Source organism: Bufo gargarizans, chromosome 9 (assembly GCF_014858855.1).
Source record: "Bufo gargarizans isolate SCDJY-AF-19 chromosome 9, ASM1485885v1, whole genome shotgun sequence".
NCBI lineage: Eukaryota > Metazoa > Chordata > Amphibia > Anura > Bufonidae > Bufo > Bufo gargarizans.
The window spans coordinates 160,417,890-160,434,684 of record NC_058088.1 but is presented as its reverse complement, the minus strand read 5'-3'; the positions used below and the strand labels follow the sequence as shown (position 1 = coordinate 160,434,684).

Sequence of the window (16,795 nt, the reverse complement as noted above, 5' to 3'; positions counted from 1 at the left end):
CCAGGTACTGCAGTCCATTCTTATGTCTGCCAGCCACATCTGAGTCTGAGAAAGCTGGGTGACCGCCAATATGGCCGCCTCTCATCCAGAGCAGGAGTGGGAGGAGCTGGCATTGAGAACTTCAGGGAAAGTGGGTGACAACCCCTGTGACTGCTGTGATGCTGTTTGCTGTGGTTGTCATCAAGGATCTACCAGACTGGGACCACTCGTACAGTCTGTGACTACTCAGTCGCCTTCATTATGCTAGCGTCGGATCTGCCTGCCGGATCCATCAAAACGTATACCAACTGATGGCATTTGTCAGACGGATCAGGATCCTGATCAGTCTTACAAATGCATTGAAATGCCGGATTCGCCTTTCCGGTGTCATCCGGAAAAACGGATCTGGCAGTACTTTTTTTTCAATTTTTTTGCGGTCTGACCGCAATGCCGGATCCGTTTTGCCGGATCACTGGCACTGGGAGGAAGTTAAAGCCACTTCCTCCCAGCTGCATCTGCATGGGAAGGATTGCAGCAGGCCAGGTGGGTATGGTGCATGAAATGGAGGAGAAATTCAGTTAATTTCTCTCCATTTCATGTTAAAACAGACAAACAATGAATAATAAAATGAGGTTGGGGGGGGGGGGGGCGGCATATAATAGTGATCCCCAACCAGTTTGCCTCCAGCTGGATTAAAGCTGGAATTTGGTTGCTATGGACAACTGCTTTACTTTTCCTTTGTACAAGGGTTAATAAATGGGCATATAACAGTGTTTACCAACCAATGTGCCTCCAGCTGTTGCAAAACTACAACTCCCAGCCAAAGGCTGTCCGGGCATGCTGGGAGTTGTAGTTTTATCACTTTTGCAACAGCTGGAGACACCCTGGTTGGGAAGCACTGGCCCATTCTCTCCCTTCATGTGCCCATTCCCCTCCTTATATGCCAGCGTTTCCCAACCAGTGTGCCTCCAGTTGTTGCAAAACTACACCTCCCAGCATGCCCGGACAGCCTTTGGCTGGGAGTTGTAGTTTTGCAACAGCTGGAGGCACATTGGTTGGTAAACACTGTTATATGCCCATTTATTAACCCTTGTACAAAGGAAAAGTAAAGCAGTTGTCCATAGCAACCAAATTCCAGCTTTAATTTTTTTTCATTGCTATCCGCAACTGAGCCGCTGTTTCTTTGTACAAGGTTTGTAAATTAAATTAGAATTTGCTGTAAAAACATTACCACACCATAATTGGTATCGGTAATTGGTATCGGTGAGTACTTAAATAAAAGTATCGGTACTCGTACTCGGTCTTAAAAAAATGGTATCGGGACATCCCTATTAACAAGTTTCCATCTGCTGCTAATGATTGGATTATTGCAGCCAGTTGTTGATATTATATATATATATATATATATATATATATATATATATATATATATATATATATATATATATAATAATTTTTTTTTAAGTACATTTGAAATCTGCTGTGTAAGATCACTAATACTGGCTTGGACTGCTATAGTACCATACACAGCCACACAAAAGGGTGCTCCCCCCTCATTCTGTGCAATAAGTGTATATATACACTCATTGACAAAAAAATAAAAAATTATAATTACGCACCCAGATAGAAATGTCAGATTGTTGCAAAACCCAGCGTGCAGTCATGTCTCAGGCAGATATGTAAATAATTACAGGTGTGGTCTCCTTAGACATTGGGTTGTGCCACAGGAGGCTGTAAATGTGCTTCCCTATAAAAAGCCTCTCAGAGACTGCTTCTGGGTAGTGTACCTCTTGGTGAAAGATCGTTGACTGCTAGACATGGCTCTACAATATATTCAAAGACATTTTGCCCAGTTGACAGACTTTGAGAGGGGGTGCATCATTGGACTGAGAGAAGCAAGATGGTCATTTTGGCACTGCCTACTATTAAAGGGGTTGTCCGGGTTCAGAGCTGAACCCGGACATACCCTTATTTTCACCCCGGCAGCCCCCCTGAGCCTATCATCGGAGCATCTCATGCTCCGATGCGCTCCAGTGCCCTGCGCTAGATCGCGCAGGGCACGGGCTCTTGTGTTTTCAATAACACACTGCCGGGCGGTAACTTCCGCCCAGCAGTGTGTTCGGTGACGTCACCGGCTCTGAGGGGCGGGCTTTAGCTCTGCCCTAGCCGTTTTACTGGCTAGGGCAGAGCCAAATCCCGCCCATCAGTGCCGGTGACGTCACCGGGGTTCCTGTCAGCCCCATAGAGAGCCCGGTACTGTCACCGGAACTCAGAAAAATGCCTTTGCCCTGTGCAATTTAGCGCAGGGCAAAGGAGAGCATCGGAGCATGAACTGCTCCGATGCTCATGTCAGGGGGGCTGCCTGGGTGAAAATGGAGGGCTGTCCAGGTTCAGCTCTGAACCTGGACAACCCCTTTAAGCCCATTCTGACCTGTATTAGGAGGTGTTAGGAGCTGTGGGTTACATGAAGGCACACACACACCGAGCAGGCACTGGGCGACACAGACTGCCAGTAGAGAGGATTGTTTGCATCATCAACAAGCATCAGAAGTTCCTACAGTTTTACTGTCCACCATCCAGATATAGGTGTCACCTTCATTACACAACCCTGTCTCTGCCCGAACCATTTCCAGGCACTTAGCAGAATGTAATTTAGTGTCATGGCGTCCATTACGTGTCCTGCCATTGACAGGCAATAACTGTCACTTTCATTAGCAGTGGGGTTGTGAACAAAAAACCTGGACTGCTATGGACTAGAACCGTACCATCTTTAGCGATGAATCCAGGTTCTGTTTCGGAGCCATCACATACGACAGTCGGTCACCCCTAGTAGTCATATGAGGGACACTAACAGTTCAGATATGTGCAGGACGTCCGGCGGCCACATGTGTTCCTCTCATGGCTGGCAGGATAATAATAAACCACACAGCAGGGGTTTCTCACGAATGTCTTCACCAGATTGTAACACTTCCTTGGTCTGCCCGGTCACCAGATTTATCGCCAATCAAGCATTCATCGGATACCAGCTTCAGTAACCTAGGAGTATGCAGGATCTACAGGCCCAGCTGCATCATTTGTTGGCAAATGTGCCGCAGGATACCATACAGAACCTGTATGTCTCCATGCGCAAGCATACGTCCTCTTGTATCCAGGCTAGAGGCTGTATCTCATCTTGTATCCAGGCTAGAGGCCCTATCCCATCTTGTATCCAGGCTAGAGGCCCTATCCCATCTTGTATCCAGGCTAGAGGCCCTATCCCATCTTGTATCCAGGCTAGAGGCCCTATCCCATCTTGTATCCAGGCTAGAGGCCCTATCCCATCTTGTATCCAGGCTAGAGGCCCTATCCCATCTTGTATCCAGGCTAGAGGCCCTATCCCATCTTGTATCCAGGCTAGAGGCCCTATCCCATCTTGTATCCAGGCTAGAGGCCCTATCCCATCTTGTATCCAGGCTAGAGGCCCTATCCCATCTTGTATCCAGGCTAGAGGCCCTATCCCATCTTGTATCCAGGCTAGAGGCCCTATCCCATCTTGTATCCAGGCTAGAGGCCCTATCCCATCTTGTATCCAGGCTAGAGGCCCTATCCCATCTTGTATCCAGGCTAGAGGCCCTATCCCATCTTGTATCCAGGCTAGAGGCCCTATCCCATCTTGTATCCAGGCTAGAGGCCCTATCCCATCTTGTATCCAGGCTAGAGGCCCTATCCCATCTTGTATCCAGGCTAGAGGCCCTATCCCATCTTGTATCCAGGCTAGAGGCCCTATCCCATCTTGTATCCAGGCTAGAGGCCCTATCCCATCTTGTATCCAGGCTAGAGGCCCTATCCCATCTTGTATCCAGGCTAGAGGCCCTATCCCATCTTGTATCCAGGCTAGAGGCCCTATCCCATCTTGTATCCAGGCTAGAGGCCCTATCCCATCTTGTATCCAGGCTAGAGGCCCTATCCCATCTTGTATCCAGGCTAGAGGCCCTATCCCATCTTGTATCCAGGCTAGAGGCCCTATCCCATCTTGTATCCAGGCTAGAGGCCCTATCTCATCTTGTATCCAGGCTAGAGTTGGCCCAACAGGGTCCTAGAGCCTCTTTCAGGTGTAGATATCTCCTCAGTAAGCTTATCCTTTGCTGTAATATTGTAATCACTTACAAATATCATCATTACATTCACATATAGAAAGCTTAATTTCATCCCAACATCTTCTTATTGGTGCTTTTTTTGTCAATGATTTGTGTGTGTACACTTGAAATGTTACCTTCCAGCGGTCCAGACCACAAAGTAGGCTGAAATGTTCCAGTTACCTCAGAGTAGATCTTGATGTTATGCCCCCAGGCCTCCCCGTACGTTTTTTCACACACTCCCTGCTATCTTTTTTATTTTTTGACTGGACAGCCCTTTAAAGCAGCGGTCTCATGGTGACTTTTTTCTACACAGGTCTTACAGGCTATGGGTTACCCTACAGGCTTTGACACAGATATGGAATGTCTTAGTTCAGATGAAAAATCAGATAGTGAAGGAAAAAATGAGACTGTCTCTTCAAATTCAAGCAGTAACACAGGAAGCTCCAGCACGGATGGCTCCAACACTCTCGAGGTAAGAAGCACTCTCGAAGGAGGAGTGTCTAATCTGCAATGAAATCCTAAAATAATGGTTATTTTAGGTTCTCATCTGCTCATTTCTTAAAAATTCTGCTTCTAAGATACTTTGGAAACTGAGTGATATTTATTAGGCAGTGACAGTGCATGGAACAGGGCAGAGATCCAAATGAGCCCTTCATCATGGGCAGTGGCGTAGCGTGGGTTGCCAGCAACTGGGCAAGCCAATTATTGTGCCCCCCCCCCCCCCCAATCTGTGACCAGGCCCTTTTTTTATACAAATAATGCAGTAGATGTCACCTGCAGTCCTATGTAACACCACAGATAACACAGTGATAACTCTCTGAGTACAGATAATGTAGTAGATGGGTGTGAGGCCCCAGAATTCAACACATACAGGGGGCCAGGCTTCGGCAGTGTGGGCCATATTCTTCATCCACCATACCTGTTACATCCAGTGACCTCTCCTGTGATGTAGATTTTCCTCAGCGTCGTCATTCGGAGATAGGACCGTCATGACACCTTTCACCCGCGTCTCATCTCTGCAGAGTTTCACATAATTTTTTTTAGATTACTCCCTTTACTATCATCCTCAGATAACAGACCTCCCCTCCCCCCATAGTGCCCATAAGTATAATATAATTTATATAATTATGATATATAATGGCCCCTCTGTGTTATTATTAAGATTATAATGGACCCCTCTATATTATAGTAATAATTATGGCCCCCCTCCAGCATACAGTCCCATGTAAAATACATCACTCCCCGCCTTCAGCCCCTCCAACATACAGTCCTATGTAAAATACAAAACTCCCCCTGCCTTTAACCCCCCCTCGTACAGTCCCATGTAAAGGATTCTTCCTCCCCCCTTTAGCCGCTGCAAAAAGCCCCCCAAGTAAAAATAAGTCCATCTTCTCCTCCACACACTGACCTGCAGCCTCTGCTCCTCTCTCCAACAACGTGCTCTGTAGAATCTCCTGCAAATCTTGAGACTCTGCCTCTTCCCCTGACATCATACCTGCCAGGAGCAACTCCATTCTAGCCACTACCATCGCTTTACTGCCTCATAGGCTTCAGGTCACTAGCCTGAAGCCTATGAGGAATAACTGAGGGGACGGGAGCCATAGGCTCCCGTGGCCCTTATTGAAGTGCTTGCTGCCTGGCGCCCCCTGCAATCTTGCGTCTGGGCCCCCATGCCCACGCCACGCCCCACCACTGATCATGGTATAGGTTATCTCACTACAACTTTCTTTTGGGGCCAATTCTACGCCCTTTGCATGCTGACAAAGCAATTCCTGCAGAGATTTTGCCGTCCAGTAGCAAAGTACCCGTATATCTATCCCTTTTGCTGCTGGGTGGCAAAACCTATGGGCCCCTTTCTGTCCAAGCCACATGGACACATTTATACCCTTTTCAATGTGGGCGCCATTGCACTTCCAGGTAGTGGTGGTCACCCAGCTCATTTAGACCCGTGAATTTGTAGTGATAAAGCCCTCTGCTGCATAGTGATGCACGATGAGTAAGATTTGCTGGTCCAAAAATTTGGTTGACAGCCCTTGTAAGAGCTGTGATGGTGGCTATATTAGCTTTCGTCCATTTCCACCGAAACGGGTATATTCACAGAGGACTGATCTAGAATTGTTATCATTTTTGCATGACAACCCAAGAATTAAAATTTTCAGGTGAGTATTTGCCCAGTGTAATCTTGGTGTGGTTCTAGAGGATATGATTGTTGACCCCTGAAATCAGAACCATGGATAACCCAACTACGACCACCATTCTGCAGCTAGTACTGTACAATCTCCTAGCTGGGCTTTGTGGGTAAACACAATTCAATATTAGCTAAGTGCAGCCTTGTAAAGCGAGATCAGAATAACCGCCTTGTGCTGTAGCAACCGAACGTATTTATCCCACCATTAACCTTTTGTACTGGTACTTAATACTTGACGCTTTCCACCTGCTATCTCCTAAATGCAGCAGAGGGGACACTTTATCTTCAGTGCATCCAACAAACCGGGAGTAAAATTCACCTTTGATACAGCAGATATGTTACACATGACACAGATATTTTAAAGACTTGTGCTAGACAAGTCTTACACGATCTTACTTTATGTGGAGCAATCGGTTTTAAATCAAGAATCTAGCTCAAATGTTGTCTGAGAAGAATCCCAGAAGTAGTGCCCCTCTGCAGCTACACAGCCCATTCGTAATTGTCCTTTTCTGCCAGATTGACCTGTGGTCGGGGTGCCTGTGTGGGGGCAGAGTTCAGACCATTCTGTCAGTCTTAGTGATTGTTGCCCTACTGTGACACAACAGCTGAGGTTGAACCCTTTCAATAAGTACCCCAAGGCTGAAGAAGACCTTGAGGGCTGTGGTTTTGCATATGTTAGGGATTACATTTGGTATGTTGGTACGTTTGGTATGATTGTGTATAATATTGCAGTACATCTGGTTAAAGGAAAGTGGCATCTTCCTCACCTTCCCACAGCCAACAGTTACCCTTTTCGTGCCTGTATATAGCAACCTTCAGCACTCCAGCTGTTGTGAAACTACAACTCCCTGCATGCACACTGCTTGGCTGTTCTTGTAACTCCTATAGAAATGAATGGAGCATGCTGGGAGTCGTAGTTTCACCACAGCTGGAGGGCCGAAGGTTGCTGATCCCTGTTCTAGAGTAATACAGTAAATAGGAGACAACGAGGAGGGGGATGCAGCACAACAAATAAGAAGGCGCAGAAAGGTGGAGATGTTTATTGGCTCAAGGTGCACCCCAATAGGTGCCCTGCCTCTTTAACTTCATCCCTGGAATTTTAGCTCGGCAAACAGCATCACTCTGTCGGACCATGACTCTGACCAGAGAGAGCCCCCCTGTAGTGACTCAATTAGAACAACTCACATGACGGTAATCAATGCAATGCTCTTTTTTGTGGTCCTCTTTATCTGGGTCTATCAAGAGAACATTAGAGCTGACATACTGTTATGCATTTACTATTATCACAGCGATTACCCTGGGATAACCCAGACATCTTTCGCCCCTCACAACAGCAGTAAACTAACTATAGATTGCCTATCGGTGTAGGTGGTTTAACCCCTTCCCACTCAGCATCATACTATTACGTTGCTGGGTGTAGGTGGTTAGGAAGCCCTCTCTCCACCGATCAGGGTGCTGAGCAGTTATAATGGCAGCTGCGGGCCTTCTGTATTCTGACCTCTTACACCCTGCCTGTGGTCAACTGCTGAGGACAGTGAGTGGCTGCAGGAGTCACATGCCATATCCCAGTGCAGCTGCTGAAAACAGGCAGGAGAACCGGACCACCGCTACAACACTGGCTGCTTCTCAGGGCGCCCAACGATCTGTGATATCGGACCTGCTGCAGCTTGATTGCAGAAGCTTCAATCCTGCAATGTACATTTACAATGGCCCATGGCCAGATGACATACATGTACAACGCTTGGTCATTATGTGGTTAAATGCCAATTTGAAGGGGCTTGTCTTTAGGGAGTCAGTGATAATTGGGGTCTAAATGTGCTAGTGGCGTGCAGTCGTATGTTCTGGTCCTGTAAGTGTTATTACGGCTTCCAATTTTTAGTCTTCTCTGATTGTAGCAATGAAAGGGTTACTCTTCCAGTTTAATTTGATCAGAAATGGCTTCTTGTAGAGTTTCCGGTCCACATCTAAATAGGGCTATATCCAGCAAAGTCAGAAGATTGATGAATGTGACATCACTGACCTAGGATGAGACTGTAGTGAGCTGATCAGCGGGGGCGGGGGGGGGGGGGGTGCGGGAAATCGACCCCCACTGATCTGATATTGATGACCTACCCCGAGGATAGATCATTAATATTTTACTCTCAGAAATCCCCCTTTAAGATGTAACAGTCATAAGATAAAGCACATTGAAAAAAACATCACAATGAAAGATTAAAATTAGACTGCGCTTATCATATTAGCAGTAAAGCAATAGATTATAAATATTATATGGGAGCAAAGTAGAAAGTGAAATAATATTATGTAGAAATATTGCTTTACAGCCGGTGTTAATATGATATGGAAATACTCTGCAGAGTACAAATCAATATCATTATCTGGCAGCAGGATACAGAGGGAAACAATACGGACGCCGCAGGGGAAGTTATATGTCAGTAACATGGCACGCAGCCGATCATACTGCAGGAAAGGAGTAATCCGCTTACTCCAATTATTGTAACTTGTCGCAGGCATTCGGACAGACTGATGTCATTTCCCCATCAATCGTCCCTGATGTGTGTGTGAGGATTTCTGCCTGTAGTGTTTAACCTGTCTGCTCTCCTGACTTTTAGTTAAACTCCACAGAATCTTTTCTTGGAGCTATGCATTGTGTAGTTCCTCTCTTATTCCGCCTGGAGGCGGCTTTGGCAGACCAGTTCTACATGGAGACTTACTGGAAGTCCTCCATGGTATGGAGCCTTATTGGCAATGCTCCATGGGAGAAGAATATGCAAGAGGTATCTACCAAGGAAGAGAACCATCTCACCAGCGCCAACTTTTGGAAGTGGCTTCCTGTAAGTAAAGATCTGACTTTCCAACAAGGATTTGACAAGGGAATACAGCCGGATGGGTATCTGGTCTGGCTACGTTCCCATATCAAATCCCAAGGCTTGTTGGAAAGTCGGGTCTTGACTCAAATGGAGCCACTTCCGAAGGGTGGCGCTGGTAAGGCGGATCGCTTTCTTGGGAAATGGAAAACTAGTACCGTTCGCCTTTTTCAGTGGGGTTTTCCCTACATAGTTCGGCGATGATTGGCCAGTGTCAGACTGTGTAGGGACTTGCTCCATTGACATGAGGAATAAAAAAAATTATGCCAGTTGCCAATTTATTCAAGCATTTCTCGGAAGAATAACAGAAAAACAGCACAAAGTAGAGTTCTAAGAAAAGATGCACCAGAAGTAATTACTTATGTCAGGAGTAATGACTTCTCTCTAAATGGGCTATCCTAGAACAGGATAGCTCATCGTTATCACATCAGCGGGGGAGCAAGCCCCGGCAGCTGTTACAGGGAGCTGCTGCGATCACTAGAGCTCTAGTGAGCAATGCAGGCTCCCGGCAGCTTTCCAAGGACAGCGCCGTACATCATAGTGGCAGTGCTTGGTAATGCAGCTCAGCTCCATTGACTTGAAGGGGGCTGAGCTGCAGCTAGGCCGCGTGACCGATGTATAGTGAGATGGGTCGCGTGGGTCTAGATGTCAGACTGATTTATAGGTCATCAATATATTTCTCCTGATAAAACCTTTAAATAGAAGTCCTCACTCCTGACATGTCTAAGTAGTTACTTCCGGAGCCTCTTTTCTTTCTCCGCTTTGTGCAGTTCCTCTGTTATTCTTCCTATTATTTTCCCGGATAACCTTCATAACTTGTAAGACGTCAATTGACTCAGGGTCCATTCACACGTCCCTAGTGTACTGCGGATCCACAGATCCACAATACACATGGCCGGCACCCCCCATAGAACTGCTTATTCTTGTCCACAATTGCAAGACATGTTTTATATTTTTTGCGGAAATGCGGATGCGGAGAGCACATAGTGTGCTCTCCGCATCCATTCCTGCCCCATTGAGAATGAATGGGTCCGCACCCGTTCCCGATATTGCGGAGCTGATGCGGACCCATTTGCGGACGTGTAAATGGACCCTAATGGACAGCCTCAGTTTTTTACTTTTTCTGTACATAATCCATATATAGTGCTGCCCATAATTATTCCTACCCCTGGCAAATTTTGACTTAAAGTTAATTTTATTCAACCAGCAAGTCATTTTTTGACGGCAAATGACATAATGTCTCCCAAAAGATAATAAGACGATGTACAAGAGGCATTATTGTGGGGAAATAATATTTATCTTTTATTTACATTTGAGCAAAAAGTGTCCAGTCCAAAATTATTTATACCCTTCTCGATAATCGAAAAGCCTTTATTTGCTATTACAGCAATTAAACGCTTCCTATAATTGCAGACCAGCTTTTTGCATGTTTCCACAGGTATTTTTGCCCTTTCATCTTTAGCAATGAGCTCCAAATCTTTCAGGTTGGAGGGTCTTCTTGCCATCACCCTGATCTTTAGCTCCCTCCACAGATTTTCAATTGGATTCAAGTCTGGACTCTGGCTGGGCCGCATCCAAGACGTTAATGTTGTTGTCTGCTAACCATTTCTTCACCACTTTTGCTGTGTGTTTTGGGTCATTGTCATGCTGAAATGTCCACTGGTGCCCAAGGCCACGTTTCTCTGCAGACTGCCTGATGTAGTCGTTGAGAATCCTCATGTATTGCTCTTTTTTCATGGTGCCGTTTACTGTGATTAGGTTCCCTGGTCCATTGGCTGAAAAACACCCCCAAAGCATTAGGTTCCCACCACCATGTTTCACAGTGGGGATGGTGTTCTTTGGGTTGAAGGCTTCTCCTTTTTTATGCCAAATGAAGGAAACATCATTGTGACCAAACAATTAAATTTTTGTTTCATCTGACCATAACACAGAAGACCAGAAGTCGTCTTCTTTGTCCAGATGAGCTTTTGCAAAGGCCAAGTGAGCTTTTGTGTGCCTTATCTGGAGAAGTGGCGTCCTCCTTGGTCTGCAGTGTCCGTTGGATTGTCTGCCTTGAGACATTGCCACCAGCAGAGCCAAGATTCACCAGGATGGCCTTGGTGGTGATCCTTGGATTCTTTTTCACCTCTCCAACTATCCTCCTGGCCAGCACAGGTGTCACTTTTGGCTTCCGACCACGTCCTCTGAGAATTTCCACAGTGCGGAACGTCTTGTATTTTTTGGTCAAATGTAAATAAAAGCTAAGAAATGTTTTTTTCCACAATAATGCCTCTTGTACACCGTCTTATTATCTTTTGGGAGGCACCTATGTCATTTCCCGTCAAAAAATGTCTTGCTGGTTGAATAAAAGTAACTTTAAGTGAAAATTTGCCTGGGGTTTGAATAATTATGGGCAGCACTGTATTTGTATAGTAATTACATCTATTATCAGTCTGCAGTTCTAATAGACCTTGTAAATCTTTAATTAACCTAAGGTATAACGAAGTCAATGAAGTGACGTCCAGTAAACACAGATGTCTGGTCTCTTGGTTTGTGCTCTAGCAGAGGGTTATTAGGATCAAGTTCATTTCCATGAGACGTGTTTGTCCTGGTGTAAAACTCAGTCTGTCATTTGTCTCCGCAGGTCAGGACTCAGGGTCCCATTCTAACGGCCAGTGGGAAGAATCCTGTCATGGAGCTAAATGAAAAGAGGAGAGGGCTGAAATATGAGTTAATATCAGAGAGCGGGGGAAGCCATGATAAGCGGTTTGTGATGGAGGTAAGTTACAGAATCCCATATCCCATGGTCTACAGCACTGTTACTGTCCTGTATTTCGAGGGGCTGTCCAGTCATTGGGCAGGAGTCTGCCAGTCCTTACAGACAGAGTATCTATCTATTTCTCTAAGAAATAAGGGCTCTCCTGTTTGTATGCTGTGTCCTGTATTGCAGTGCATCCTGTTGTCCCGAATGGGGATTCAGTACAGTACTGGACAAGAGGGGCGCTGTTCATAGAAAAATAAGCATTTGTACCTATGACACCGACTGACCTGTTACATGGGCACTTGGCAGCTGAAGACATCTGTGTTGGTCCAATGTTCATACGTGCCCTCAATTGCTGAGATAAATGATGTTTTAATACATGAAAATGAGCCTCAAGGAGCAATGGGAGCGTTACCTTTACTCCTAGAGGTCTACTCTTTGTAACTGCTGTGGCCTCTCCACTTTGATTGACGGGCCATGCAGTGTCAACCTCATCATCACGCCTTGTCCTGACTTCTCCTAAAGGCAAAGTGGAGAGGGTGCGGTAGTTGCAAAGAATAGGTGGAGCCTCTAGGTGTAATGGCAACACCCCCATTGCTCCTAGAGGCTCATTTGCATTTATGAAAGCATCATTTTTCTCAGCAATGCAGACACATATGAACATGGGACCAACACAGATGCCGTCAGCTGCCAAGTGCCCATGCAGCAGGTCAGCCAGTTTCATAGGTACAGAACTGCTGACAGATTTTTGCCCAGTGGTTTATATCAGATAATTTTCTTGTTCACTTCTTATTCTGTCCCCTGCGATCCTCTCTTCTCTACCCCCACCATAGAACAAGGGGTATTCCACAATCCACAGGATAGGGGATAACTATTAGAATGGTGGGGGTCCTACCACTGGTTCCCCCAGCTATCTCCATAATTCCCATAGAAATGAATGGAGCAGCCACACGTATGTCCGACTGGCCGCTCTGTTCATTTCAGGGGGCTGCAGGGAGTATGGGGCTCCCATTATCGTGATCTGTGGGGGTCCCAGTGATGGCGCACACACTGATCTAATAGTTATCCCCTCTTCTGTGGAATACCCCTTAATGAGGATATTCATTTTTATTGGTTAGCTGTACTTAGAAACTGAAAATATAGTACCAGTAACTGCCCAGCCACATCCCTCCACTCCTGGCACCAATGGGGTAGAGACCCTTTCTTTTGCCGCTCCTTATGTTTGCTCCTACGTTGTTTTTAGGACAACTTTAGTGTTTACACCCCCTGAGGGATATTTTATAGAAGTAGCATTTTAGGAAAATGTGATTTGTAGTGATTTCTATCACGTTATAGCACATTGGTGTGATTCTTAGGACCCACCTACAAGTATGTACCTGTATGAATGATTGATGTATGAAAATGTCCATTCATCTGCAGTTTCCATTAGATTGCCACTGGTTTATTGCAGACTTTTTATTAATCACTTAGAATATCTGTTACCTTCGGCCTTTTGTATCATAGGTTGAAGTGGACACACAGAAGTTCAGAGGTGCTGGTCCAAACAAGAAAGTAGCGAAAGCCAGTGCTGCACTCGCTGCTCTTGAGAAACTCTTTTCCGGGCCAAATGCAGTAAATATTAAGAAGAAGAAGATTACTCCGCAGGTGAGGTGCCCACGTTATGTAGTAGGACAAGCACATCACAGCGCCATCCCCTGAGTACAGGCTGACTGAAATGCCGCCTGCAAGGCATCTGCATTTTTATTGGTGTATCGGTCTTTTAAGGCCTTAGTCGCACTTGCAGATTTGGTCAGTATTTTGAAGCTAAAAGCAGATGTGGCTCCTAAACACAGAGGAAATATTATGGAAAGTCTTGGTCGTTGATTTTAAAATACTGCAGCAAAATATCGTCCAAAGCTGCAGCATGTGAATAGGGGTGCATTCACACGACCTTGTGTTTTTTGCGGTCTGCAAAGAATACAAATGGCGTTCATGTTGCATCAGTTTTTGTAGCAATGGACCCATTGTAGCAGTGCCTATTCTTTTTTGCAGGACTGCGGAACGGGCATACGGATGCGGACAGCACACAGTGTGCTGTCTACGTTTCTTGCGGCCCCATTAAAATGAATGGGTCCAAATCTGATCCTCCAAAAATGCGGCTCACATGTGGACCCAAAATACGATTGTGTGAATGGGTTGTAAGGCATGCGGGAAGTGATCCTTCCATGAATATGTAACTATGCGGATTTCAGTGGGCTGGGAGATGCATTTATTTCTGTCTCATTAGCTGGTACCTTGATATTGTATCTCGGCAGTGTCGCAGAAATCGGTTGCTGGATGCTAATGCGTTTGCCATTCTTAAAGTCAAAACTCTTTAGATATTGAAACAGAAAATAAAATGCCTGCGTAAAAATGTGCCACTTGGTGTCTAAGAACTTTTGTTCATGGCGCCAGCATCCGTTTCTGTTTTTTGGAGACAGGTTTTGGTGAATGTGGGGCTAGCCAGTACATAGAAAATAATGCATTAGCGTGTACCACAAGGCTCACAGGTGCCATAAACTACTTGTCTCTCTAAAGTTACTCTAGCTCCCATTCCTCCTTTGACCTCTTTTGCAGTTTTCTCTTATCCCCCATGTTTGAATCCTACTTCCTGGTTTGTCATGTGACTGGTGTCCCATCATGCCTTAGGGCAATGAGATGTGTCCTAACAGCAGATCATGTGACACTAACCACACCCCCTCGTTCTTACCAATAAGGCTCCAATGTGGGATGTAACCAACGGAAACTGAAAATTTAAACTGATTTGCCACAGGGTGCAATGATAGGCTAGGGGGTATTTGTCACTTTGTTCCAGTAGAAGGTCTCATTTAGATTTTTTGCAGTGAGGCCCCCATACTCATACTATATATACACCTTTCTGATGGCAGAGCAGCCGATCTGGAATACGGCATGTGTGCTGTAGGGAATTCACAGTGTGCTGTGTATTAATACACACAAACCAGCATAAAAAGCAGTGAAATAACGCATTACAGCAATCTCCTCAAGTGGATAATCACATGTATGTCAATGCAAGTGTTATATGGGAGAAGGAGGACGGGGGTTGTCTAAGAAGCAGAGCCTCACATTAAAATAAGACTACTAATATACTATAAGCGCCTGGATGCAAATTCTTCTCCTGCTCCGACTTTGATCCCCGACTGGAAAATTATTGACTTTGCTGTTGAACCTATTTGCCTGGGGGAATCCGATTTTCAGGATATTTTCCATGTGCCTGTATGCCAGAGCTGTCCTGAATATACTTGTAAGGACACTGTTCCTGTTCTCGAATTAAACTGAATACCGCCAATATTAGCATGATATCTATTTGTGCCTTAGGAATCCTTACAGAACGCAAGGTAAATGTAAAACAGCGTGTTAGTTGTAGAACGTTAAAACGGCATTAGGGTAGGTTCAGCGCATGGGTTTCAACGCGGATTTCGTGCCGAAAACCAGGCTGAACCTGCTGTGAAACCACCTTCTCTTGTTTTCAATGAGAGACTGCACCACAGTTCATGCGGCCAAGGGTTTTTGCCACGTGGTTTTCAAGATTGCGCCAAGATATTTACAGATCCATTCTTGGCCTAGTTACCACGCAGTCCCCTGTCCAAGCCACAGTGGGAGCCTGCTTGCAGTTTAGCTCCATTTAAGGCTTTCACACTTGCGTTCTTGTTTTCCGGTATTGAGATCCTGCAAGCTGCCGTTTTGTGTCCAGCCAAAAAACGGATCTGGCACTGAAAACAATGTAAGTCAATAGTGATGGATCCGTTTTTTATGGAGCCTAAGAAAACGCATCCTTCACCCATTGACTTTCAATGTATTTGAAAGTATTGATTTCACACAACTGCATGCTAACGGAACGGATGCATCCTGATGTGCAAAACCAAAACAGATCCGTTTACCGGTAATTCCAGTATTGAGATCCTCTGCCGGATCTCAATACCAGAATTAACAAAGCAAGTATAAAACCTAGAGCGGGTCCGCATGAAAACCCATGTCGGAAGCCACGGCACAGTAGTTTCTGCGGTGAAATAGGTGACCAAATCCTCCGCACTACCCACACTATTTTTTGGTAAGGGCCTCATGATGAATTGTTGAACCTCGCTGCATACACATGTGAATAAAAGACGGGTCAGCTGTGAACATTTCTGCTAGAATAGACATTTCTATCCAACGTTTTTGACAAATCCCGCACAACAGTAAGACGGGGAGCTGGAGCCTAAGTGTACACGTTCTGCTGTGTAAATGAGGCCAGACATGGCGCCACCTCCCGAGTGTTACATCAGGGCTTTTATGCAGCTCGGATACGTTGCATTAATTATGAAGTTAACAGTTCCGTTTCCTTAGAAAGCCAGTGCAGAGATGATTTCAGCGATGTTCTCCTCCGCAGCTCTCTGCGCTTCCATTTGGCCGTAGATGTTATGTGTTGGTGGAGTTCACTTCGCGGTTGGGTATGACTTGTTCCCAGACTGAGCAGGAAGCAGCAGGGCTCGCGCTCTCCCTGTCCAGCTGTAGGAAATGTGGGTTATTTCTGCGCCAGTCTAGGAAGCCAGATACATCTGTTTTCTGTGCACTTCAGCGGGAGTAGTGAATTGATGGATTCCCAAGTATGTAAAATGATTTCACAGATTAGGCTTAAGCAACAGTAACGCAGCTTCTTATAAAACCAGCAGTGGCTCGTACCGTTCATTCTGTGATTGATTCCATTTTCTTTCCAGTGTCACCTCAGACAAAAGGAGTAGTCAGCACAGCGGTATCCGCCGCCGTACAGGCAGCTCGAGGACGTGGACGAGTGGCATTGGCACGGGGAGCCTTCGTGGGGGCTGCAGCTGCTCCTAGCTACATTGCTTCAGGTATATATGTCAGGGCCATTTCCATGTCTCAGCCCTGT

General features: G+C 45.7%; 1 protein-coding gene across 4 annotated transcripts in view; it reads left to right on the top strand.

Moving 5' to 3' along the window:
- LOC122919905 (spermatid perinuclear RNA binding protein) overlaps positions 1-16,795 on the top strand; it is a 125,991-nt gene that overhangs the window by 104,625 nt on the left and 4,571 nt on the right. For 3 of the 4 annotated variants that reach the window (XM_044269091.1, XM_044269092.1, XM_044269090.1), the window contains exons 14-17: positions 4,411-4,569; positions 11,773-11,907; positions 13,393-13,533; positions 16,634-16,757. In XM_044269091.1, the coding sequence (XP_044125026.1) occupies positions 4,411-4,569; positions 11,773-11,907; positions 13,393-13,533; positions 16,634-16,757 (559 nt within the window). The remainder of the gene's footprint in view (positions 1-4,410; positions 4,570-11,772; positions 11,908-13,392; positions 13,534-16,633; positions 16,758-16,795) is intronic. The other variant, XM_044269093.1, reaches the window with a different exon arrangement.